The sequence below is a fragment of the Rhodnius prolixus genome, unplaced genomic scaffold (assembly GCF_049639745.1).
Source record: "Rhodnius prolixus isolate KJV_2025 unplaced genomic scaffold, Rpr scaffold_2, whole genome shotgun sequence".
Classification (NCBI taxonomy): Eukaryota; Metazoa; Arthropoda; class Insecta; order Hemiptera; family Reduviidae; genus Rhodnius; species Rhodnius prolixus.
In genome coordinates, this window is record NW_027411592.1 from 28,045,399 (window position 1) to 28,073,187 (window position 27,789).

General features: G+C 32.1%; 1 protein-coding gene and 1 long non-coding RNA gene across 10 annotated transcripts in view; one reads left to right on the plus strand and one right to left on the minus strand.

The window, feature by feature from the left end:
- The window catches only part of LOC141449383 (uncharacterized), a 27,331-nt gene extending 24,765 nt beyond the window's left edge, over positions 1–2,566 (minus strand). For all 4 annotated transcript variants that reach the window (XR_012455487.1, XR_012455484.1, XR_012455486.1 and 1 more), the window contains exons 1-2: positions 2,379–2,566; positions 1,691–1,980 (exon numbers count right to left, since the gene is read on the minus strand). This is a non-coding gene — a long non-coding RNA (uncharacterized lncRNA). The remainder of the gene's footprint in view (positions 1–1,690; positions 1,981–2,378) is intronic.
- LOC141449370 (dynein regulatory complex protein 11-like) overlaps positions 1–25,365 on the plus strand; it is a 25,667-nt gene extending 302 nt beyond the window's left edge. Inside the window, exons 2-17 of one of the 6 annotated variants that reach the window (XM_074118756.1) lie at positions 799–954; positions 2,562–2,714; positions 4,173–4,312; positions 5,956–6,074; positions 8,988–9,080; positions 11,307–11,379; positions 11,472–11,636; positions 11,744–11,924; positions 13,122–13,237; positions 14,720–14,913; positions 16,403–16,667; positions 17,326–17,567; positions 18,591–18,806; positions 20,384–20,590; positions 22,368–22,506; positions 25,094–25,365. In XM_074118756.1, coding sequence (XP_073974857.1) covers positions 809–954; positions 2,562–2,714; positions 4,173–4,312; positions 5,956–6,074; positions 8,988–9,080; positions 11,307–11,379; positions 11,472–11,636; positions 11,744–11,924; positions 13,122–13,237; positions 14,720–14,913; positions 16,403–16,667; positions 17,326–17,567; positions 18,591–18,806; positions 20,384–20,590; positions 22,368–22,506; positions 25,094–25,353 — 2,709 coding nt within the window. In that variant the 5' untranslated portion in view covers positions 799–808 and the 3' untranslated portion in view covers positions 25,354–25,365. Of the gene's footprint in view, positions 1–798; positions 955–2,561; positions 2,715–3,774; positions 4,022–4,172; positions 4,313–5,955; positions 6,203–8,987; positions 9,081–11,306; positions 11,380–11,471; positions 11,637–11,743; positions 11,925–13,121; positions 13,238–14,719; positions 14,914–16,402; positions 16,668–17,325; positions 17,568–18,590; positions 18,807–20,383; positions 20,591–22,367; positions 22,507–25,093 lie in introns of those variants that run through there. The other 5 variants (XM_074118757.1, XM_074118761.1, XM_074118760.1 and 2 more) reach the window with 5 other exon arrangements.
- The last annotated feature ends 2,424 nt before the right edge of the window (positions 25,366–27,789 follow it).

Here is a 27,789-nt window from a genome sequence, read left to right on the forward strand (position 1 = left end):
CCCAAGGTCTTCACGTTCGCAAATTATAAAAGCAGATCCTTTTAGCTCTTCTTTTTAACCTAATTTCTAAACAAAGGAAAGGCTTAGAACTTATTTCTCTTCACGTACGGGAAAGTTAACTGTTAGGCACCATAATTCCAGTTCTTCCGCAATTGGATTTACACGGATTGCTGTCTCCGATCAGGATGTAAAAACTGTTAGATATAGACATGTGAACTATGCACTTTATATTCTTTTATATTCCTTTATATTTGTACGTTTTTTTTTTTCTATATACTCACCGTATACCACATAATGTTTTCCCAGTGGCAACACTGATTGTCTCGTTGGAGCGTTTTTTTGCTAACACCTGTTTTTAATAGAAATATAGTTGAATATGGCCGACTGGCACGCTTCATGTATTTTGTGTATTTTCAATATATCTAACCCATTTATCCAATAAAAACCGTCTAAATGCATTCATAGAACTACCGAATAATCACGTCTCGAAAATATCAGTTAATGTTCAATTGTTCACACCTAATATCTTCATAAAAACGCTTTTGAATTTTGATAATTAGTAGTTAGAAGGTGTCATCTATTGTAACGAAATCGTTGCGCCTGTTTAAAATTACTTTGCCAGCGACCAATATTATTTATTTTATTCCATACCAAGTATAAGCAAATACAGCCAATGAGTTCTGTCATTTCTGAATTCTGTCCATGGAATGAACGATAGTCAACATTCCTCTTAACATTAACAAATTACTAGTAATTATAAATAAAGTACACTTTTTTTTGTTTTCTATTGATTTCTAGGTGATGAATCATGGCCGATTGCTACTATGAGAAAATATTGAAAGAGGCATGCAACCAATTGTTAACAGCAGTGATTTCTGACCATATATACATTAATACTAAATATTTTCTAAATAAAATAATAGCAACAGATGCACTTGCTGACATTTATGTTAAGTACGTTGCTTTTAAAGCTTACAAAAAACAATTTTTACTTTATTATAAAATCCTAATATTGGCAATGGCTAAAAAGATACAAGTTCTACTAGAAACAACGAATACCTTTGGAAGCTTGTACAGGGGCCTAGAAGGAGCGCAAAATATGAAAAAGGCGATGATGACTTTTACGATAGATACGAAGTATGATCTCATTTTTAAAAAATCAACGGAATTTACAAAGGTTTCTACTTTGAAAACTATAGTAGCCTATAAAAAGACTCTTCTACCCAACCCTCCTCCTAGTTCCAAGACCAGAGTTCTAGACAAGGAACTAAAGAAAAGTTTCATTTTCAATAAGACTCTTGCTTTGTTGGCCTTCGCCAGCCTTCAAATCCTAAGTCTACACATTTACATACATATTAATAAAAGCGGCTTCCATTTCTTGATGATTTGGTTACTACATCGCTTCAACATTATCAAGGCAGGTTGGGCCCCCAGAATGATAAGCTATAACTTTTCGCTTGCCAGTTCATCAGCTCTTTTAATACCCGAGTCGTTCAGGAATCCAAAAGAGTCTAACCATTCTTTCCTGAGCGAGATGGTCAAGGCGTTTCGGTATTCTCTTACCAGTTTAGCATCCCAGCTGTGTTTAGGTAGTTCTTATACAGATGCTTGACTATCAGAGAAGATCCTTTACAGCACTTCATAGCATACATTATTACAAATGTAAAAATTTTATCAAATCTTTCCATACCTCTTTGGATCCAAATATCCGCTTCGGTTAACCACGGGAGCTTCTGCAAGGAACCATTTGTAAAGTAATTCAATTAACCAATCGAACGTTTGGCCACACATTTTGTCATTCATCGCAACAATAAAAATTTATTATTCTTCAGATTTCGGATAGTAGCGCAGAGGTCCGCTAGAGTGCAGACAAATGCGGTCTACTGCGCTACGAGTGGTGGGGATCTACCAGAGAAACTGCCAGTCTTGAGTCATGTTTATTGTTTATGTTCTTGGAGTCTTCAGCTGTTGTGTGAAGTCCTGCATGGTAAAGAGGTCTATTAGCTCTGTGAGAATTATAATTGCTATTACGAGTGCCAGCTGCGCAAAAGAACCCTTTGTCCAAACTTCCTTGCTCTTCGAAAGTAACCGTTTTTTAAACCTAATTGCTTTCGACTGCTACTCCCTGAAACCCCTGTCTTCGAAAATAGTCCCTGACTGCTTTTTCTTAACTTCTAAATTCTCCTTCATCCCAGAGAAATTTGTGGCCAGAAAACTCAACAGAGAGGTAAGCCCTTCTCTTACGATTGACTTATTATTAATATTTATTTCAGCAAATATTTATCACTACTTCCTAGGGTAAATCGGATGTAAATGCTTTGAAAAAGCAAGTGTTTTTCATAATTATTATTAATTTATATTATTAAAAATTTACTTACCTTTACAAAATATACCACGACAGTTGACAAAACGAAGTTTACGACTGATATATTGAAATGATTCTTGTAAAAATTTGAATCATTAAAAGCTTCGGCACTTAATTTTAGTCCTAGTGTCCTAGCGCTTAATTTTATTTATCCTTAATTTACTGTTTAATCATTCATATTCTATTTACCGTACAGATACACACAAATAGCCAACAAGTTAAATACTTCCTACCAGCTGATAAAACTTCTTCACTTAAGAAAAAGGATACATAGCCTTTGGCAATTGGTTCTTGCCCGTCTTTTGGAAATTAAACATGAATTTGTAAAAATGGAGAAAACCGACTTTCAGTAAGTCTTAGTTTTTCATTTAAATAATCTCTTTTCAATTACAAACGCAATTTGGAAGTAGGTCACAAGAGCTGAAACTTTGTACAAAATGGTTGAAAATCCTTCGGGAATTGTTTTTTAGTTTTTTAGAAGTAGTGCACCTGCGCACGAAAAAATTTGCAGTAAAAAGTGAAAATTAAACACATTAAAAGAATGATCATCTTTTAGTTTGATAAGTTCAGTTTACGAAGAGATAAATGAGGCTGATTAACTCAATAATTAAACTTTCGCTACATGTTTTCGAATAGAAAGGCTCATTTTGTGAAGTATGAAACTAGAAGTATGTATTTTCAAAATTGTAATAATTTTATTTTCCCTTTCTTATAAGGGGAAAGTCTTGCATTCATGCAGATTTTCATTTTTGCGATTTTATCGGGAATATCTGTCCCCATGAGTCCTTAAAAAAGAAAGTAGAGGGCCTATTTTTCAGGCGGTCTTTACGTTTTACTATCAAATTAGGTGCAAGACAGCACGTAAGCGATCAGCGAACGTATTTTACCTTAAATTTTGTCATATTAAGCATTTAATCAAAGCCAATGCTTAGATACTTAGGTATCTCAATTTCGGAAATACGCAGAATATTTGTTTTATATAGTAGTTTAAGTTCCACGGATGGACCTGATAATAAACTTTTGGTTAATATCAACCAATCAAAAATGTTACCCCTATTAAATCGATTATTCAGTTTTTTGAGGTTTCTAAAAGACGAATCTACCACAGTTTTAAAATATGCTTACATAAGTACTTATATAATAAACTTACATATAATATGTAAGTGAAGTACCAAATTTTAGGAAAAATTAAAGGATGTATTTTGTAGAAATTCGGCCGAACGTAAGTTACTGAATTTTTTTCTTAGATTTTAGAGATTTTTGTGAAATATAATATAATTTAGATTTTTGTTTACAACTACTGCTGATAATGTCAAACACTTTAAGTTATTAAATAGGGATTGCTGATTAAAAGATGCACCTTTACAGTTCTTTCTCTATTTTTTTTTTTTTTTTTTTTTTTATCTAAGGCGCGTGACAACATCTGAGGTTATTTGTCGCCTGGAGCTTTTTTCAGTGCACTGTCGGCTTCAGGACAGTGTTTTCTCGTTAAAGACATCACCGGACAGTGAGCTGTATGTAGTTCCTAGGAAGAGAAAATCCAAGGGCCAGCAGCTGGATTCGAACCCGTGATCTACGCGTTAGAATCCAATATTCGCTAACCACTCAGCTAATCCCTTCCGTATCTTTTCTAATTATGTATATTCATTTTGGAAGGTAGCTAACTAAACTTTGTGTTTTCATTACTCTCAAAATTAAGATAATATTTTAAAAACAAATGTCAGGTTTAAAGGGTTATGTTTAACTAATAATTCAAAATAACATGACACTTTTATACAAATTTTTTCGTATATGCCAATTATTTCAGGTACCTTGATAATGCCATTATTGCAAACAATATAACAAGATGGGATTTGGAATTAGATATTCCTGATGATTACAGATTACAAAGAAAAGAGCAATTAGATATGCTGGATAGAAAATATGACAGGATTATGGCAGATGAAAGTAAAAAAATATATTTTATTATTGAAATAATTATTTTGACTGGCACAATGTTTGCAATAACCTTCTGAACTTTTTTCAAACAATGAATAAGATGATAGGTTTTAAAAAAAAGATCCTGTGGTGATTTTTGTTCTTCAGTTTTAAATTATTCATGTTCACTGACGTGAATGAGATTAGATTCACAGTTTTCTTCTAACGTCATATGGAAATTTGTAACCAAGGGTAATTGCTCAAAGATGAAACCACATTATCCAGAATCATCTTTACTTTTTCTGTAAATTACACTGTGCTTAATGGATTTCTCGAAGTACTGAAAATTGTTTTTTATTTATTGGTGCTAGAGAATTGATATGTAGATTTTCTTTTTTTACAAAGATTTAAGGCGCATTCACAACGTCTGAGGTTATTGGCGCCCAGAGCTTTAACAGTGCGCTGCCGGCCTCCGGAATGTGTTCACTCGTTAAGGCAACACTGTCCATCATCTGAAAGTGAGCTGTAACAAGTTCCTGGGAAGAGAAAGCCAGAATACTAATGAAGAGTACAACTCTAATATTACCACTTCATTCAGTGTTGTGCACTCCAGAACATTGACAAGTACTTTATACGATTAAAGAATGAAAACTAATTTTCCGGGCTGCCATCAAGTTTAGGTGTCCACCTTGGATTTCGCTTGGTTTTTTTAATTTCGTGATTCACACAAAAACATCGACGAACAATGTAACTGACATCCGCGAGATTATTACTGTTACTATTAAGTATTAAAGCTAAATAAAAACAATATACATATATATTCTAAATTCAAACTGCGGTTTATGGGCCGCATTATTACCGCGGAAAGAAAAATTATCAACCGGTGGAAGAAGTGTATCTTAGAGCAACTCAAACTGAATAGTATCCATATCTAGATCGTACATTAAAAGCATATCGGGAACAGTTAATAGTTTTTTTAGAAACTCCAAAACTTTACATTCGCTGTACATAATCCACACGGAAAGGTAAACATACTTGGGAATCATATAATTGACCCCAAAATAAATAAATAAGATTAATTGCAACTACTGCTTAACCTGATTTGCTGGACAAACTTGGCAGGAATCTGGGAAAAAAATGAAACGTTATGTAAAGAATAGCAGAGGACGACAAACGCCATTAGCATTTTATATCATAACACTTAACCTCACATTCGTTACCATCAATCTTAGAATTGTCGGCAAAAAAAGATATCAAAAACGAAATGTATAGCTGATGAGTGCATTTAAAGATCCTGTCGTTAATAAAATAATTAAAGAATAGAACAATTTAAATCGAATACTAAACACATAATCAAAGCTTAACAAGAAGACCGCAGAAATTGGACCATACGCAATCACTTGTAAATTGTGGGAAGTGCGATTGGGTGCTGAAGATGTGACAGAATAAACTTCCAATAGTAGAACATAACGCTCTGAATTATATGAGAATCTATGATGGCTATAAATGAAAACGCTTTTTCAAATTATCCCGACGAACCGGAATATTTTAACTATTAAATACCCAATATGTTAAAGAAAAACAATATTTACATAGCACTGAAAATGATCTGTTTAATCTTTAATAAATAATAGGACAACCCGTACAATATTAATTAAATAAATTCTCTACAGTGAGACGAAAAATGGAAGAAGCGTTAGAAAAAGGAGAATTAGAAAATGTGGACGATCTGATTATTAAGGGAAGACTGAGTGAACTATCCGAAATCTCAGGATTTGACTCAGCATCTACTGTAAGAATTCTTTTCTACTCTGTTTAGTGAATTTTCGTTCATGTCTAAATTACACAGGATTACAGGTTAACTAACTTAGGCTAATGCCAGCTACATTCCTTGCTGATAAGTCTTTTCAAAAAGCCATTGTAAGTATTTGGAAACGTCTAATGTATAATAAATTAATTATAGTACGCATAATAAGTATTCCTTTGTAATAACTGTTCGGTAGGCCTCTTGTATTTGGATTGATCGTCAAAATCTGAACGAAAATGTTAAAGTTGAAAAACCCCGATATGAGAGCTGCTTAAAATTCGAAACATTTGGAAAAAATATATACATCACGATTTTTGGAAAATATTTTAAAGTTTATAACAGCTAACCTGAAAAGAAAAAATAATCCTTCACAATTCGAGTGATAACGTTTAACATTCAAATAACATTTATATATATTAGAAGGAACATATACTTAAAAGGCAAATTAATCATAATTATAGAGGTCTTGCAATATTAAACGATTTTACAAAACTGTTCACAAGTATTCTTTATAACAGGTTAGACAACATATTCACCTTGATGACTTGTTATTAATTTACAATTAAGAAAGCAGAAAAATTGTCGGTGTGTTTCTTGATTTTAAGCGAGCTTTTGACTGGGTGAATAATGATTAACCTAGGCTACTGCCAGTTACATTCCTTGCTGTTAAGTCTTTTCAAAAAGCAATTGTAAGTATTACATCTAATGAGATGTTGGGGCACAAATTGTTCTGCTTAGAAATTGGGAAAAAATTCCTGCATTACCTAATCAATTTGTACTGTTCCGCTAATTTCTTCATAACTGAGGGCTGTAACTTTTCGTATAAAATCCCAGTAGCGGAAAGAGTTCTCAATGGAGATATTATATTCCAACTACTATTCTTTGTATTGATCCATGATATTGACGATCATTTCTGAATAATAATGCAACAGGAATACCTAACTTCAAATAAAGAATTAGTTTGTCGTTCATATACTGATTAAATGGTACTGTCCGGTTTCTCTAGACGAGATCCCCAACTGAAGTTGAATTTGATTATTAATAAAAATTTTTTTTAAAGTGAATCCCGAAAAAACAGTTATCATCTTTTTTAGAACAGGGAAAAAATTGGAAAAATAATGGTGGACAACTTTGTATACCTAGGTGTTTCATTTAATACTTCCGGAAAATTCGTGGACGCCACCAACTTTTTTTTGCTACCAAAGTGCCTCTGTACTAAAACTGCTCAATCGCTCTAAATACTTGGAAAACCAAATGTGTTTTATTTGATTCACTTGTAGAGTCCATATTGCTTTATAACACTGAGATATGAGGCCTCGCACAATGCTGACTTATTTCAAACAATTGCTTCAATAACACACTGAATTTCTATGTCAGAGCAGAAACAACCTTCTTCATATTGAGTACAAAATATTTAAAAGATTCGTTGGTAGGTGGCTTGAACTATTAGGAATGCCTAACCATCAAATCCCCAAACTTTGCTACAATAGATTGGTTGAATTTATAAATTGTAATACTATATTCTACATTTGAGAAATTATCTTGATCGGAGCGGGGGATATCTAGATTAGTCAGAGCCATGAACTGTAAGAAACTGTTGGAGTCCTTTAAAAATATGTTAATCTCCAAAGATGTGGAACGAATTCTCAACTGTTCATTTAATAATTATTATAGAAATATTAGCGCACTGGGTTTCCCTGAGCCATATTTCGAGTTTCTATCTCAAATGAAGAAGTTAAGGCGCATAGCATGTAACTCAGAACTCAAATCTTGTGAACTCTGTAAATCTAGCGAAGTTGATAATTTACAGCACTTCCTGATTACTTGAGTTAGTTAGTAGCTCAACGTAACCGGTTTCTGTTAAGGTGTTTTTAGTGGTAAAGTTAAGTGTCTTGATTAAGTTATTATTGAAAAAGTACCAGTCAATAAAGTCGTTAATGAGAGTAGGTTGAAATAGTTTGGGGTGAATGTAGGATGACAGGACCATGAGCGGAGGATAATAGGTCATTGAAGGTGAAAGTATCAATGGGTAAGGAGCTTAAGTTTGAACATATGAAGAAATTGAGGAGTCAGGGCATTTGCGGGAAAAAGTTAGCTAGTAGGTGAGCTGAGAAGGTGAAATTAGATTGCGATATAGCGTTAATGGAGGCTTGGCCACTTTGCTTTATAAAATACTGGGATCGATGGGAAAAAGCTGTCAGAACACAGTTCTACAGAGGAACTACGGACCTTTTAACCTTCACTCATGTCAATACAGATTGCTTTTATTCTAATTTAGTCTATCCTTTTATTCATTGTTATTTATTTATATTTAGTTAATAGATAGTTTCTTCATTCTTAGTTATATAATTCCGGGATATCATATATATTGTTACACAAATGTTCTAGAAACTTGGCATCTTAATATTTTAGTGTTACGCCAAGTATAATTTAATAGAGAAGCAGATTAGTAAAATGAAATATTATTCTTTAGGCCATTGAACGCGATTGAGAATTTTCTGCTTCTAACCTTTCCTTAATTAAAATAATCCATTAGAAAATTTGTGTAATTTTTATCTTAGTCATCTGAATTCGTCTCTTTATTAAGTATATTTAATTTCAGATGGAGTGATGACCACATTTTCCTTTTAATGATTAAGTCAATGGTTTTTGTTTGTGAAGCAAGTTGTACATATGTTATACTAGTAAATTAAAATGTGCAGACTTCTTTTCTGAGTGAAATAGCGGAAAAAGTGAACAAGCATTTTATTTGCATGAATATTATTTTCATTTTCTGTGTACTTAATCGAAAAAAAAATCTAATAGACAACTTGAAAATAAGATTTTTTTTGTGCTTTGTACTCTTCACTTTTTCAATAATAAGAATTATTTTTCATATTCTGTGATTTCTATTTGCAGAAGATGAGCAAGTTTTCTTCTCCTCGCGGCGCTCAGAATAGTTCTGGGCAGGAAATGAAGAGACGTTATGGCAAAAAAACGAAAGAAGAAGAGGTTTGAAACAGTTTTCTTTTTTATAAATATATAAAAAAAGATGTACTTTATTTTAAAGTTATTTAAATACAACTGGCATAAAATAGTTACCCGATATTGCGGTTCTGTTTTCCCAAGTTTCTTCTGCAACTGCCTAAGTTAATATTGAAATAGGAAACCATTGAAGTAAGAAACATTTTAGTTGCCCACTCTTCAGTATTTCAGTATTTTTTGTAGCAATAAACTCATTTCTTATAAGGTGGTAAGAATCATCTGAATATTAAGAGAAAAACTGTAAAAAAACCCAGATGATTTTGCTACAAAAATGCGCTCCAAAATGATGAAACAACTTACCCAGGTTCGGTAGGGATGTTCTTAAAAAACGGTACTCTTAAGGATAGAGATAACCACTTGTTGGTGCGCCTCCGCCAAAATTAAAGAAACTAGAGCCTTTTATGGAAATTATATTCCCGTCCAATACCTGTGGAAGTTCCAATGCTTCTTCATCTATTTTAATTATTTGATTGTTAGATCTCTCTGATTCAAAATTACTCTTACCAATTACTAGTCCAAAATAAGCGGCGATGTACTTTACCTATCATTAACAAGGGAAAAAGTTTAGAATCTTGGAAAGTCGAAATTCTAATAAAAATCAATCAGTTTCATTTGGGAACTGATCAAAAGTGTGATTCACGATCAGAATTCGAACAGATTTAGTTAAGAATAGCTCCGCTCACTAAATTTTTGAAAATCAGACAACATGTCTTATTTTCCTAAAATTTAGGATACTGTTTGTCTTTTAGCAGTTCCGGGTCTCATTTGGTAATCTGTAATTACACCAGAATGTTAGAAAGAAGTCCGGGCATATTGCCAAGCGCTCTATCAGTAATCATTTTCGTTATCCATTAATCCGTTCTTCAGGTTTATTTAATGACAATACTAACTGAATAAATTGGTCTCAGGTTTCATCAAAGGTTTTAAAAATTCAGTATTTTAATTGATTTTTTCATTATGAAAACTCTGCTGCATGCATTTACCACTCAAGTTTTGAATAATCAATTCTGGCATTTTAGTAACTTATCTATACAGTTATAATGGTACGGATGTACCATTATATAAATAGGTGCATAAATAGGGATGGGCGGATGTTGGTCTAGTGGTCAAGAGCGTGGCTTTGTAAGTGGGAGATCCCCAGTTCGAATCCAGCTTATGCAGTCATTCTTATTACTTAAAAAATAATAATACTTTTTTAAATAAAATGTAGTCATAGGCGGGATTCGAACTGAGGATTTCCCACTTACAGAGCCACGCTCTTGACCACCAAACCAACACCCTGGCAAGAGATTCTTACCGTAATGTTAGGCCAAGAAGTCTTGCCTACTGGATGCATTAAAATGATGTGATGATTGCTTTTATTTGATGATAAAACAAATTTATCCTGATTCACCCATAACCATTATCGTACATTACACTACATGTTTTAAAATCTTCAATTATTATTATATAATTATATAATTGCGTCACAAATAACATTTTTCGCAGTGAGAGGACCTCCCAAAATGTGTATTTGTGGTGGAAAATTAATATTTAAAACCGTTCACGAATAGATAAAATTGTAACTTTGATCTTACATAACTCGACAAATATTAGGTATATCGAAACGGGGTTAACGTCATTTTTCATAGTTTTTTATGTAGTTTTCATAATCATTGTCAAAACTAGTGGTCCTTATGGAACCCTAATCAGGTTTTTAGCCGCAGCTCCGCCAAAAATGATGATACAGAGTCTGGGTTGGTTTTTTTTTATTATTATTATTATTATTATTTAAGGCGCGTCAACATCCAAGGTTATTGGTGTTATTGGTTATTGTGCTTCTTCCATTGATTACTCCATTCATCGATCATTCTCTTAAAACTCTTATGGAATTTCTTTAGACAACACTGTCCATCACCGGACAGAGAGCTGAAAGAAGCTCCTAGGAAGAGAAAATCTAAGGGTCAGCAGCTGGATTCGAACCCGGGACCTCCGCGTGGGAGTCCAGTATGCTAACCTCACAGCTAATCCCTTCCCAATTGACGGTGTTGAAATTTTTTTTTAATGAAAAATATAAAATAATATATAACCCATGCTGTTAATGTTAGGAATAACTAAACAAACATTTAGTAAAATTTAAGAACTATTTTCAAATTATAATTTAGTGTTCTGTTCAGGCTTTATTATATTAACGTTTTATTTTTGTCACTTAAGGAAACATTAGGGGCAATACAAATGATTCAAAGTCATGAAAGAGCTCGAAAAGTAAGGCTCAGAATACAATTAGGTAGTTACTTTTACAGTTGTTTGAACATTTTCACGTAAACCTGAATAAAGTTTTTTTTACTCATATTTTTTTCTTTCTTTTTTTTTTTTTAGGAAAAGAACATGCACGTTTAATAGAAGATATAGATAATTTAAAATATACGCCAATTCCAGAAGAGAAGAAGGCAGAAGTTACGCTGACAATTCAAAGGCATTGGCAAAGATACAGAGACCGAAGGAAAGCCGATTTTATCAAAGATCGTAGGAGATTGATACTGAGTGAGTTAAACATTGATATTCCACACAAAATAGTTATAATTATATAAAAATATTATATTTATTTAATTGGTAAATGAAAAACCCGCATTATATTCTTTACTTGGTAGAGTTGTACGTCTCATCCGACTTTGACCGGTCATACCGTAACATCATGGGCCAATTGGAAGAAATAAGAAGGAAACATCAAATTGAAAACCTAAAAGCAATGCAAGATATTTCCTTTATATATAAAATGCGAATGGAAAGGAAGAAGGAAGTAAAACAAGGCGACTTGGAGTTGGAACTAATGTAATTTTTTGTAATCATCCTTTGTACTTTTTGCCTTGGTTACTAGAAATGTTTGGCACCAAGTTTTGTCGATTATGAGTTTGTGCTTCTTCCATTGATTACTCCATTCATCGATCATTCTCTTAAAACTCTTATGGAATTTCTTTAGTCAATTCTGTACATCCGCGATTGATTGTAAAAGAAAGTTAAGTAATTAATGTTCACAATATTAAAAGAAAACTTTTTTAATAAAAAAAAGAAAGCCTACTGAACATTACATTCTAACCTTTATTGTCGAAGAACTCAGCTTGTTAAACCAACTGTTCGTTTTCTTTTAATATTGTGAATCTCAAATAAAGTTGTTCGTAATAAATGCAGACCTCTTGCAGAATTTCCTTCTAATGCTTTCTAGTGAAATTCTGGTGTTACAGCACCCTGATTATTATCCAAGTAAATTTAAGCCCCTCATGAATTGGTATTTCGAATCCGCACATTCGAATATAAAACATCAGGTCATGAACACATGACATTCTCGCATCTTAAAATTTCTACGACATAGATTGGGTTATTTAATATTAATCATTTCAATAAAATAAAAGGATAATATTAAATAAAAGGTCTTGTCACAGCTCCTCCAAAACCCTATTAAGAAAACTTTTCAAAACAATGTCGTAGTGTAATGTAAGTCATGTCCTTCGTTCAAATCAAAACCAATGGCAACTGACTAAGCCTAGAAAGTCAGAAAACTCGAAAAAGCTGTTCAGTAAATATTTGTTTGTAAAAAGCTGTTGAAACGAATCTCAAATAAAGTTAGGTATATTAGTTATTAGGTAAACTAAGACAGGTAAAGTTAGGTATTAAATCAAATAAGTTTAATTTATAAGAATCGTATATTAAACCTAGCTGAAAAATATAAGATTATTTATTATGTAATAATAAAATCTAAATACTATTTTGTAGAAAGAAGGGTTTTAGCTCAATGGTTGGCAACCTGGATTCCCACATGAAGAAGATCCCGGGATCGAATCCAACTGCCATCGCTTAGATTTTCTCTTTCAAGCAGCTTCTTATAGCTTACAATCCAGTGATGACGAGTATTGTCGTAAAGAAAGAATACCGCTCTGAGGCCAACTGGTTCTGTTAAAGGTTCCGGGCACCATGACCTCTGATGTTGACGCGCCTAAATTTAAAATAAAATAAAAAAAAATTTTTTTATAGGGAGTATGTCTGGGAATGGTATGAAACAACAAGACTATTAGAACTGCCAAATATTCCAGATTGGCCAGGAGAAAACCTAACAATACCGCCATTTGGCTTCCTTGGGATACCAAAAAGTAAGTCATCAAAATCAGTTTTTAAATATTCTCTCAGAGCCGTGACATCCCATCAACAACTTTTCACGAGAAGAATTTAGATGCTCCTTGTACTTCAGTATTTCTGGGCATCATGTTTTTTTTTAACTTTGGATCAAGAATTAAAATTTGAAACATGTTTATGCTCCTTCTCATAGTTGAAGTAGCCAAACATTTGGTAGCCATTCAAAGTCAGTAATAATTTGTCAATTATTATAATAATATTATATGCGCCACGATAGCCGAGGGATAGAAGCGAGGCCCGAAGACCTAAGATGTAATGTCGCACTGGGTTCGATTCTTGGTCTAGGCGTTGGATATTTTATAGTGATTAACATGAGAACTTTACGAGTATAGTAAAGTATTTTTGCATCTTCGTCCACGACACTTAATTTGCTAGAAAAAATAGGCATTACATTAATGTACTGTTAATAATAAATAATATTTGCAAGAAAAGACTTGATTATTTAATCGACATTTTGGCGACCCATCTAATTCACTGGCCGCTACCTTTTTAAATAATTAGTTGTATGTTGTACAGAATGCTTTTTAAATGTTACTGAAAATCCTTTTTTAATATTGAAGTGATATTTCTGGTAGAGGGAATTTGTCCACCAAATTTGACACTTCCTCCTCCAAGGTGTGCCAAAATTTATTCATAGGTTAGATATGCGTGCTACTTTTCTCCTTTTTTTTGAGCTGGAGTGTTTAAATTACGCAACACACATCGTTTTTTCGTGCTCCGAGGACCGCTGAAGGATAATTACGGAGAGTACGCAGAATAAAAATTGATATGATCATGATACTTATGTATACCAATTGTAAGTCAAAGTAACAATTTTTACCAATTTTAAGACAAAGTAAAGATAAAATTCGTAGAATCGGAACTAGTAACCGATAAGTAATCAGGTAATCTCAGAAGAGTAATCGGAGAAAACTAAAATATCTAAAACTGACTGGATCTTAGCCAGAGATTTTCAAGGATGAGTATTTTAGTAAATTTTAGAGTATGCCTGTCAACTGTGGAAGATATTTTGAGTAGCCAAGTTAAAAAAAAATAATGTTGGACTTTTACTGTAACTATCAGCAAAATTTCAACTTGAAATTTCACGCTCAATCACTTTATATCTCACAGCCAGCTATTTTTTGTGAGCAAACACTGCGCTGCAGCTTCAGTAAATTACTATTTGTAGCTTAGCTGCAACGACTTTATCAACAATGCAAATCCAGTACAAACGAGATCACGTCCAACAAAAAACGATAACACTAAAACTCAGCTATAATTTTCAGGCGGACTTTCCACTTCCGATCAGAAGTTACGGGCAAAAGCAAATAGCAAACTGCTTTAAATTACAAATTTCTCATAAATCACATCAAATAAAGACCAAGACCGGGAATCGAACCCAGCGCCGTGATATTTTATAAAATTTTCAAATTGTATGATCGTTACTAAATTAATTTTAGAAATCCCTGAAGAATTATCTAAGAAGCTAAATTTGGCGAGATTTGATGTGCTTAATCAATTATTTGGGCACGACTTTGTTCCTCTTTTTGGATCAGAATTGATTGCGGCAGGACACTGGGTACCAGCGTCTGTCTGGGTAGAAATAAAAAAAGCCCTTGAGGAGTTTGAAGATAATAAAAAGAAGAAAGGCAAGGTAAGGAAAAATAACACGATCTTTATATATATTATATATGTAATTATCTAAACAGACCAGTTGACAGTTAAACATCGACCTTAAAATTTTGTTGATGGTACGAACTACCAGGTTATAAAAACCTAGATTAATTATTAGATACAAAGTTTATTTAGACGAAGAATTTATTTTGAGATGCTCCTCTTCAGAAGAGTTGCTTCCACAAAAACTATTGAATCTCCCTGTTCAGCGACAAAAGGAAGCCATTTTTAAAATATTGATAAAGTAACATTTTAATTGAATATGTATTAATGAGCCAGAGAAGGAGTGGGGTTCATATAAAGCGCTCTAATTTAGTTTTGTAAGCTGAGTATTTAATTGGAAGTTTTATTAAATAGTTAATTAAAAAGGAAATTAAGTTATTTATTTATTCAAGTATTGAGTGGCAATAGATTTGAAATGTCTATTAGGACACTTCATGATTCTAGCAAAAATTGAATTCCTCTGAAAAACAAAAAATTAATGTTGATTTTGAAATTAGGAAGTGAAATAATTTGTTTTGAAAAACAGATTAACGTCATTAAAATTAAAGATATAAGCTGAAGAATATATGTACCTTGTTTGGAGAAAAAAAGAAAATGAGACATATTAAATAACGTAGTGATTTTTTGGATCCATCTCTTTTAATTTTACAATTTAGTTCTGTAGTAAAATTCTTAAAATAAAATAAAATAATTTTTTTTTTTTGGATGCAATATGATCGTACAGTTCTGCTTTAAATTATGTGGGAGATGTTTTAAAATCCAATCAATAGTCCCATTATTAGCTAAAGTATTGATAATATCAGAAGATTAATGCAAAAATTTAAAACAGCCTAATATTGGTCAAGTTTATCTTAATCTCCTTAACAAAACCTTACAGTTTAAAAATTTAAGTATAAGGGTTGATTATTCGACGAAAAGTACATACATAAATTAGCAAATTCCCAACGTTTCTTCATTCTTCAGCTTGTAATGTCGTCCAATTAGAAAAGTTCGAAACAGCTAATTTGTTTTATTTTAATTTGTTTCCAATTTTTTCTCCATGTTTCTAAACTGATTTCTCTTTCTAGTTTTGGGTTTTTTTGAGTACTTTAACATTTGCTACTGAACAATGTTTTTATGAATCCTTACTGAAGATATTAAAAACAAATCCTATTACTTTTGGAATTTGATAACAATTGATATAATTTATAAGTAATTGTATTACATTAAATTTTCATTAATATTTTTTAGGATTTATTAGATATTGTGTATTTTTAGTGAGAACTACCATTTTATTATGGAAACTATTAGCCATTCTTGCGAATTTCCTGGTTGTTCTACGCAATTACGCGGTTCCATTTCTTACTTTCTAATTAGAGTAATCGCGTGATCGCGCACTCGTTCGTAACCGCTTTCCAATGGAAAAAAGAATTAAGTTTATCGACTTTTTTTGGTACTAACTAATATCTTCTCTTTACGTTATTTAGAAACAAAAGACGAAAACTAAAATTAAAAAAGCACCAGTAGATCCAGAATGGTATTTGCCGCATAATAGTGAATTCACTGATGAACTTTTGATTAAAGCTAGAGAAGCGTGGTTCGATTATTGTGAAAGAGGTTACGAAAAACAAAGAGAAATATGGGAAACTGAAGCAGAAATTAATGATGAAATAAATCGTTCAGTTAGATTAGCAGCAGATGTTAACATCAGAAACAATTTGGAAATTCTGAGGACAGCTCTAAAAAAAGGAAGTATGTTATTCTAGAATTTAACGCACACCAATTATTGTAAGTGCCCGCTTTTAAAACTTGCCAATTTAAAAGTTAAATTCTAAACAAAAAAGTTTTTCTAGAACAATTTTACTAAAAAGTAGGCTCTCATGCACTTGATAGAGAGTAAGGTGCCAAAATTGGTGGTTTGAAGGTGAAAGAAAATTTTTAGCAAATTGGGTAAAATAATTTGCAGTGTGTAGGAAATGTGATTGTCAATGCTGTTATTAATTTTAGTAATTTTAAAATATAATTTTAAATTCTTTAAATATGCATTTGGAAAGTCATTATTAGAAATAATTTGATTAAAACGATTATTTCACAACTATGGGGTGTTGCCCTAGAACCAATAAAATATCCTAAGCAATACTGTTATGTTGTAGGATAAGATTTTGAAATCTTTGGATTCTGAGTATAAGTAATCAAACATTTTGGTAGATCGCTCTTTAGTTTTTAAAAACTTGTAAAATGAAAATTTAATAATTGCAGTAAGAGAAAGTTGTGAAATGGTTTCACAAATAATTTTCCATATTTGGTGAGGTGCAGAGCGTATCGTTTCGACTAAAACTCACTTTTAATTTTTTGGCACAAATTGTGACGGAAAAGTTGTCATAGTATTTGATTATTGTTATTTATTTAGAAGTGAAAAGACAGAGAGAGAAGATTCAAAAAGAACGTAAAGAAGATAAAACAGAAAGTAAGGACTTAACTGAAGGAATGGAGACTTGGCAAGTATATGAAATAATGGTCAAAAATCAAATGATCCAAAAATACTACCCTATTCTGATGAAAGAATTAGAAGGGGAATATTCTTTTAAAAATCACGAGTTAAGAAGAAAATTTGGAGATGATCCACCCCCTTCTTTAGGCGATCTTTACCAGGTAATTCTGTATAACCAACATGTCAGTATGTTTTCAGTAAAATATATTTTGCTAGATTAACATCAGATAAAATATAAGTTGTTTTTTTTAATAAAGTGTACCTGTAAAAATAATGTACAATTTCATTTCTGAGACATGAATGACTATTTTTTGGATCTGGGCGTGGCTGGTGTGCATGATTATTTCAACATTAATTGTAGCATACGGAACATAAGCTGATTAGGTTTTTCTGAGCGGTTTTTATATTAATATGCAATCGACAAACTAAGAGTTCTAGGTGGCAAATAAACAAATTTACAGATTGATATTTATAGTACTGTGAGACATTTTAACTAGAACAAACAAAATAAATATAAATGTACTATAGAAATTTCAAAAAATTAAAAATGTTTCAACTGTTAGAGATTTAGTCATCTAAATGTTATTTAGGCGTTTATAATATAATTAAAACAAATACTGAGTAGTCATCATTGCAGTTTGTAGTTATTAATTATATGTTTTTTAAAAATATTTTTCTATTTCTATGACTCTTTCGTAATTTTTTGTTTCATTTTATTGTTTTATATAATTATTAATTGAAGCATAATTATTTAATCAAAAATGACCAATTTCTTCTGTGCCTAAATCTTCTTAATTTTTTATGGTACATATGATTTTTTAGTTAAAAAAAGTATTTTGTATTCTTTTGGATTCAATAATTTGGAGAAAAAATTAAATATTTTTTGTTATTCTTTCATTAAAGCACTTACTCCTTTAATAGAATTTTTTTTTTTAGAAAATACTGTATACTTTTACTTAAGGCTAGAAATTCCTACTATTGATAAAATATTTAAAATTTAGCCACGTTTATTTATTTAATTACATATTTTTTTTTGTATGTTTAGATACAAATATTGTATTATTTATCTTCATTTTCTCACTATCAAAAGTGTTCTCAAAAAAAAAGGCAGAAGTTACAGGCACACCGATATATTAAGTTTCGCTACCCCGTCTTATAATAATATATCTATGTTTGTTTCTTAGGTAATTAAAGAATTCTGCATATTTCCATTAGCTGACATTCGCCTTCGCAAAAATGCACCATTGATACAATCGGTTCTGTTTATTGGACCTAAATGTTACACCTATCCAATAGTTGATGCTATCTGTACAGAAACAGGTTCTGTGTTGTTCTACTTGAATCCTCTTGAAGTAGCTGACAAATTTCCTCTTGATATGGTTGAACATCTATTCACCAAAGTAAGCTATATACTTATATTAAAAACACGAAAACCGAAACAGAAGTGTTTGGTTTTTAGGCTTTAAGATCAATAAGCAATTGAAAACTACTCAATGAACTCTTAACAATTAGAATGTTTCATGTGCAATTAACTTTATATATTTTAGAGGATTATCTCTTATTTATTGAGGTGGTTTAAATGGAACATTAGAAAAATTTTGGTTGAAAATTATACAAAATAAATAGTTGCAAAATAATATATAGTTGCAAAATAAATAGATTTTATTTTTAAAACTTGTCCTTCTACAACACGTATTGATATTAGAATTTTAATTAATTAAGTATTTGCCTAAACTAAAGCTTAAGAATACAATAATTAAACAAAAACTTAAGAAAGAAAAGTGACTTTTTCTAAATAGGAGCTATCCGGAGGTGCCCGATGGTTAATTTCTTAAAGTCATTTTCAGTCAGCGCCTAGGTTTTGTTAGTTATAGTCAAGAGAATTATTAGGACCAAGTGGTCTTCTTAGTGATTCATTATCAACTTTGGGTACATTTCTCAAATGTCCCCTCAGCCATCTGTAACTTCCACATTTTTGCTCTAATTAGACCTAGAAATTTGCAATAGGCGCATTCTATATGAGATTTAAGCGGTGTCTAATATTCCCATTTGCCCATTATATCCAGAGTACAGAGTTCCCTTGAGCTACTTTCTTTTCTCTGTATTTAAGGCGCGTTAACATCTAAGGTTATTGGCGCACGGAGCTTTTTTCAGTGCACTGCTGGCATTAGGACAGAGTTCTATCAGATTAGAAAACACAGTGAGCTGTAAGAAGCTCCTACTCCAGCATCTGGATTCGAACCCAGCTAGGTTTTATCTTGAGGCTGGACATAAATTATTAAGGGAGGACTCTTTATTGAAGTAAGTTGATACAACAAGGCGCCATCTATGTAGTCCTACTTGAAATTTATAGATCTCCCTGTATTTCTTTCAATATTCATTTCGGCTATAATAAATGTTTTTATTTCCTGGATGTGCGCCCAGCAAGGCTAAGGAAAGAAAACATTAATCACTTGGAGTTGAAGGGATCCAGTGACCAGCTTAATGTCCAGCTATATGACCCAATTTGAAAATTCAAATCGGACTTAGCGTTCCAGCTCTTGAGAAGACGAACCGTTAAAAATAGCTCCAAGGATTTAAAATCAAACTTACTGTAGTAGTAGTAGCCTAAAGGCTTGCTAAAGGTCCAAGTGGTATCGCCATTTACTGCAGTCCTGTAATCTGTATAGATATTAATCAGAATTAAAGAATGTTTTCCCTCTTTTTTATTGTCTTTACGATCTTCTTTCTAAAATAAAGTTTAATATATTTACTTCATGTATTTTTGCGACATGTAATCGCATCTTGATCCTGATTCAATCGCATGTTATGTTATATTTTTGGTTTAAATAAGAAAGTTATGGATCGGAGATTTGTAATATAAAATAATACATTTTCTTTCTAAATGGCACAATTATGGAACAAAAAGTATAGTATAAAAGTGTTTTATTCTTAGGTATATCAAAATGTTGGAAGGCTACATAATAAATTGTTACAGGTTCCAAAACTCTTTGAACCGGTGGTTATACATTTGGACGGTGCCGAAAAACCATATTACAAGAAGGAACCACCCGATGAAGTTTCAAAACAACCTAAGTTTTTGACTCGCATCCTTCCAAAGATAATAGGTTACATTCAACGACGGTCTAGAGTACTAGTAGTTGGAACGTCTCAGAAACCATGGGAAGCTTCAGCGAGAGGATTGGTAAAAATTATTTCATAAGAAAGTGTGATCAGTTTAGAGTGTAAGAAATTTAAGGGGCAATTAATTTAAATTAAACAAACAATAAATATCTTGAGTTTCCTGTAAAACTTGATGTTTTACTTAAATTATTTCTCTGAATTCCAGCGTTTGGATCTTTACTAACAGACAAAAAGTATAATGTACCTATCTTACTTAACAGCTTATGGAAGAAAAATATTTCTAAGAGAGGATTATTACTGACATAATTTAGCCTAATTTTTCTTAGCCAGTACCTGGCCTATTTCTCTCTCACCACTCTTGTAAATGACAATTATTTCACCGTTGTTCTTAATGTCTCTTTATTTACAGTTCATAAAATACGTAAGCCTTCGCCATCGCTATGAATTTCGATAATGTTTCAGCGCAACTTGTACATAACTCCTTCATGGCATGAAATCATTTTTTCTAGATTATGATATTTTATTATCATGTTAATGCTTGGTATTTGATGTATTCAGCTTCCTGTACACATTCCCGTCACTTAGGAGACAGATACTTCTTCAGTCGATTTTTGTGGAAATTAAATTAACACTCATTTTGAACACTTCATCCGAAAGATACTTAAACAGTGCATAACTTTCTTGTCCTGAACCTGGAAACCAAACCCAAACACAGTCTACCACATTGAATTCACTTTGAGTGCATTTCTTGTCATTGTAGTTGCTTCAATTCTTGTCATTGCGTGAGATTATCACAGGCGGCCTCTAAGTGGTATCTCCTTCAGTATGCATACCACGTTCCGTTGAAACGTTCGATCAGGCCATCCGATTTGGGTGGTACGAAGTCATCCTTATTTTTACCATTCCTAGATGATATGCCAACTCCTGGAAGAGAACAGATTAAATTGATGTCCTTGAACAAAATGAATCTCATATGGAACCTAATAGTGCGAGATGAAATCTTCGACTAATTCATTAGCAGTTGTCTCCGCCGTCATAATCTTTAGCGCATATGCTTCATCCCATTTAGTGAAATAATCGACCCCAACGGCTATATATTTTCTACGTCGGCAATGGAAGTGGATCTAGCAAGTATACAGTCTTCTCTGCGGATATCAAATTTGGTTTTGTTTTACCAATTTTCATTTTCTTTGTCATTTAATTTTACATTAATTTTTTCCAGAAAATATGCTCCAATTATAAGATTCTCAGCAATCTTAATTAATAATCTCAATTTGGATCGAAACCGTTACTTAGCTATTTTTACAATTCGAACAACCATTTACTTTTCGAAGAACCGATTCATCATCTGTTTCTGGATAGGCATTTAATATCTCGGCCCATTCATTGCAAATTAACTTGTACAGGACACTGAATCAATGGGTGTTCTGGTGTGCTGGCTATTATATACTCGTATAACTGAAATGAAGTTACCCTTGTTTTGACCTATAACCGAAAATAGGGCAAATTTGTTGGAGGGTTTTCTCAGTTTTCTGCTAATTTTTCTAAATTCCCTCGAGTTGTTTCTCTTAATTTGGTGCTCTAGTTCCAGTAGCTAGTAAATGCTTATAAGTTGTTCATTATTTTATTTTTCTTTCTTTATTTTCCATTTTTATTTTTATTTTTTTAGTTAAAAAATTAGAAGAAATTTTAGAAATAAAATTCGAAGAAAATTTGTAGAATTTAAGAGAAAGTAATGTGAATTTCCCAACAATTTTTTAAATCTGAATCATATTTTTTATACAATATATTTCATACTTTTGTTATTTATTTATTTTTTTACACAAAAAAATATACAGATGAGAATATTTGCCAAAATTATTCCAATCCCAGACATGGATCACCATTTTTATGAAAAAATATGGAGGGAATCAATAATGAGGTATCGTGGTGTGGCTCGAGGTTTTGACTATCCAACTTTAGCTATGCTTTCAAAAGGTACTTTTTTTTTTTATTACAAGTTTTTTGAAAAGTTGCGTAAGCGATAGGTGGATTGATTTGATTGAATAATTAATAGAAAAAAGTATATTCTGAATATTCAATTACTGCGTCCTTACTTTTCATCATCTAGAAGCTTAATTTGTTACAATTTATTAATTTAATTAGCACTGATCTTAATTCATTGAAATTTTATTTTTTGTTTGCGCCAAAATGATAGAAATTCAAACCATAGATTTTTACCAACTTGTATCCCGACTACTTGTTTTTGTCTGCACCTAATACTGACGCTCAAAATTCTGCAACAAAAACACAAACAAACAAACCTCAAACACTGTTGCAAAACAAAACTCAAATACAGCTGCAATAAACCTTTAGCAGGTGAAGCACTAGCGGCAATATTATCTCTTACTAGTCGATCTGCTTCTTCTTAGTTGTATCAAATTTCATTTCCAATGTGCTGACATCCCGTGAAGACAACAATCCTATCCTTCTGAAGAGGATCAGTAGCTTGTCTCTGTACTTTTAAAATGGGGTGTACCATCACGGTTCGAAATTATGACATAAGCGATGTCAGTAAAAATTACTATTGTTATTTCATTTACTGAGATCCAAATTTAATACCGCATCTTCTTTGTCGAAATAGCCTGTGTTCCTACTGCTCAGTAATATAGGAAAGGCAGCAGTATCCATTATTCCTGGATAACTACTTGCAGACCCATCTTTACATTTATGTATAAGTAAGTTTAAGTTCATCACGAACCCTGAATGTCCTATTCTTCTGCGATTCTCCAGTATTCCCTAATGAACCTTTATGAACCTATCCCTAATGTAGGATACTACCTTACTATAAAATCCATTCAAATGTAATTACATACTTCAAAAATATCCTTCTAACTCACTGGATTTTAAAACAGCTCTAAAAAAAATTCAGGTAAAGTGAAAAAGCTGTTCAGCATATTCAACAATCTCTCTCAGCTCCTAAAATTCGGCCTGACTTCTTAATCAAAAATTCTCTAATCACATTCTTTCGCTGGTAGCGTATGAGATAAGAAGAAATATACGTATTTGTTCTCCACTTGGGGAAAATTAGTCAGTCCGCTGATATTCCACCCATCCAGAACCCTGATTACAATCTTATAGATGACTGCAATATTATTTGCAAATCCCGATCGTGCTCAACCGTCTCTAAATACTCTATAAAACCTTGGGCTCATCTTCTCTTAGTATGATTAATGGAAATTAAGACAACGAAATCAAATGCCAACAGATTAATTTCACATTACTTAAGTAAACTTGCCCTTCCGTTCACATTAGCTTTAGACAAATATTCACCTACATACAAGTGTGATACCTCGGACTGTATTTGATAGCCAAATTACATGGAATCACATAAGACAAATGAAGAGAAGAATAGAACCGACATTGTTGACTAAAGAGGATCAACATTAATGTACAAATACAAAACAAATTAACTCTTTTTCAATGTATTTCTGTGACAGATCTGGATTTATGAAGCCAAACTGTGTGGTTCAACGATACCACCCAGAGAATCCAATCCTTCCAACTTCCAGTCATTCGTTATGTCTCCAATTTAACCTTCCTATAAGACCACAATATCCCCTTCGTTACTGAACTAATTCCTTCTTTCTTCCTAGCTTTCCATATAACCTTGCAGCCTATCTCAAACCCACTGCACAAGCACTTCTGTGTAAATACATTCCCAACATTTTACCACATCTCTTAAACGCCAGGCTCCCGATTCCTATTCAGAGATTTACAGAATGGCTGGCTCCTCTCAACAGCCTCTCTGATTGCGGTATTGAGTCCTAGAAGAATCAGTATCAAATTGTGACTTACATACCACATTTACATAATGAAAAAAAAAAATTCAAGATACGTTCTTATCTTCAATACGTTTATATTTCTTCATAATGATTCGAAAGTGAGATTGCTTTCGAAAATGATTTTCCTAAAAATATTTCTATAGAAAAAGTGTTGAAATGTTATTTCTTTAAAAAGCGGAAATTGGCCCTGAGAGAATTAATATTAATTAATGCAAAAGTAAAACATATCTTTCAAAAATAAACTCAAACTATAAATTAGAAAATAAAAATTGCTGAAACTCCAATAATAATTGAAGTTTTCTTCATTTTTCTCCTTATTGAAGACATCATCAGCAAATAATAATAAATTTAAATATATTTATGTAGAGTTTCCAATTTGTAAATATAAATAAAACCTTTTTCTTATGAATTAACATTATTAATAATAATAAAACTCGACATATGTAAGTGTGTTGTGGAAGGTTGAGGCAAGGTTCAAATTGTTCAACAGATCTTTCGGCATTTTTTACAGACACAAAATCTTGTTTTTTAAGACACAATTTCCGTTTTGAAATTATCCGAACTGATCTGGCCAGATACTCTTCTAACAAAAGTAATATAAATAAATAGAAACTGTTAGAATTTCTAAGGCACACGGTTCAAATTTTACATTCTATTTATTCATGGTATAAATAAATAATATGAAAGTATGATTTAAGTATATGAATATATGCATAATTTAAGATTTTTTTTTCCCTCAGGTTTAAAGCAAGTGGACATCGAGACCACCGTTTACCGTTTGATGACAACAGATAAAATTTTATCTCTAAAATACCAGCCTTTAAAGTTGGAAGAATTTGAAATTTTGTTAACCACTGTTCAAGAACCCCGTTCTTATTGGACCTGGGCACAAAATAATCTTAAAACATTTAAAGCCAGAAAGAAAATGCTCAAAAAAGAGAAAAAAAAGGAAAAAGAGACTAAAGAAAAAAAACCTAATGAAAGAACAAGATTAATGTAAAATAATATTTTTCCATCATTCAGTTTTCTTAGTGATTGTAAGAAAAATACAAGAGAAATTTATTGACCACAAAAATAACAAAACATTAAAACAATGCTTGAGGTGCAGTTATTTAAAAAAATGTCTTCCAGATGTCAGTAGTAACTGAATTCCATTAGCTGTGGCCTACATGAAGATAATAATAAAAATGATTTCTTTGGTATAAAACACGTGTAAGCTAAGTAAAGCATTGTATTGAGAATAAAATGACAATTTTCGGAGAAAATAAACATTTTATAAACATGCAATTATTTTTAAAAAAATTAATTTGGACAGTGTTGAGGAGATGAATTTGGATGCGAGCCAATGCCATTTGCTTGGGTTTTGTATATTAAAACTCCCATCTAGCAGAATGGTATATATATAGAAGATATATCTTATCTTAATTCAAGTCACTTTTTAATATATTTTGTTTTCCTCATGCCCGCAATGTCATAAATAACACTTTACATTATGCACTTGCTCTCAAAAAGTTAGCCTTTGCCTTGAAGTGTTTCTACACTCACTGCGTCCGCTTGCAATAGATGTCTCAATTATGAGCTTTTTTCAAATTTAATTATAGAAAACTATGAGTGTCTGGAATCCTGGGTAAGTCGTTAAACTGCAACCTGGCGGGACTTACTTCAAAGCCGAGGTGAAGGTAACCTGTCTAAGAGAAGGATTCTCCATAATTAAACCGAGAGTAGGCTGGGCTCTTAAGATATGGTGAAACCAACCAGCCTAGGGAAATGGAAACTCCGAATCCAAATGATCTGATCCTCCTGAGAACTGTTTCAGGAACCAGATCTGGTTTCATCCATTAAAAAGAACCAAATAAGGTGGGAGAGACATGTCGTGATCAGCGAATCCTAAAAAAAAAAAAAAAAAAAATCAGAAGAGAGGAGTAGAAGAGGGTACAGATCTAGTTGTAAGTAATACAAAAGAAGTTTTGAGACAATCAAAATATAGGTAATAGGCTTTTACGAAAAAATCTCAGCAAAGTGAAAAATCCGTAAAGCAATATGTACTTTCGTTTGTGGAAGTTTCTTTAACCTCGGAAGTTTACCCATTTATTTATTCTTACATTATAATATACACGAACAGAACCGTCCAATTAACTGAAATGTTACTTAAGAAGGACCCCTACCCAACCTCTTCAAAAATACCACTAATCGAATTTCTCGGGAATAATGTTTATAATAAAAGATGTAGAGCCCATGAGTGCAATGTGTGCAAACTTTAAAGAAAGAAATCCTCGTAAAAAGGAAAATCCATTCAGTAAAGTGGTACTCTGGTTAACCCTTTCCGGACCGAATTATTATACAGAGAGAGAGAGAAAAAAAAAACTTTTTTCACTGCAATAAATAATGCTTAAAATGAACAAATCAAATATTTTTTTCCATTTTGAATGTTTTGAACATTTTTTGGAAAATGATTCCATATGGCATCATTGGGCACCAGTTAGCAAGAATGAAAATAATTAAAACTTTATTTATTCCATCTAGGAATGGTTGAATTTTGTACAATTTATTGTAATTAGGGTGATTTGGATCAGAGATAAAGTTTGTATTGTCATTCACATGGAAAAATGTGCGAAGTTTGTCAAAACGATTTCTGCTCATTGCATCCGCAAGGATACCTGGTATCTCTGGCCCAATACATTCTATAGCTTGGCATTTTTACAATTCCGCTCATGATGTTTATAACCAAAATTTTTTTTATTTCATTAATTGTGGTGCCAATAGATTGGGCAGTCTTTTGAGCAGAATATAAATTAGATTGCTCCACAAAATTTTTTAAAATTTCATTCGAACAAAAGAGTTGAAAATAATTTATGGGCTTGTCACATCCATAAGTGATATTGTGTTTTTTATTGAAAGAAAAATTAGTACAATTCAAGTGAAAATCATCCCTAACTGGTACCCAACTAATGTTGTTCCCGCGTAATAATTTTGGAGGTTTCCTTTTTGCTTCAGGGGTTGGTAAAACAGGATCCTGCAAATTATTGGAAGGGTTTCCTGAAATATTTTCCGAACTAGCTGATCTTTCATCCTCAGTAAAAAACTCATCTTCATTTGGTAAAGTGGTATAATTAGAGTCTGTTTTTGGGGGTAAATTCGCGTTGGCATCAACTTCCCCAATTTGTTCATCTTCAGAACCTGAAGATTCTAAGTCAACATCTAACCAATTACCGTCTAATATAATCTTTATAGCTTCTTCGGGTGTATACATGCGCTCCATGTTAAAAAAAACAGGTCAGAATATACCCTATGTAATAAAAAAAATAGAATGGTTAATAGTCAAGTTTTGCTCAAAGAGTCCATATGGACTCATTTTTAAAATTTCGATTATACAAATAAATATAAGTTAAATAAATTGAAACATACCTAATTCAAGATAAATAACACTTAGTTTCTA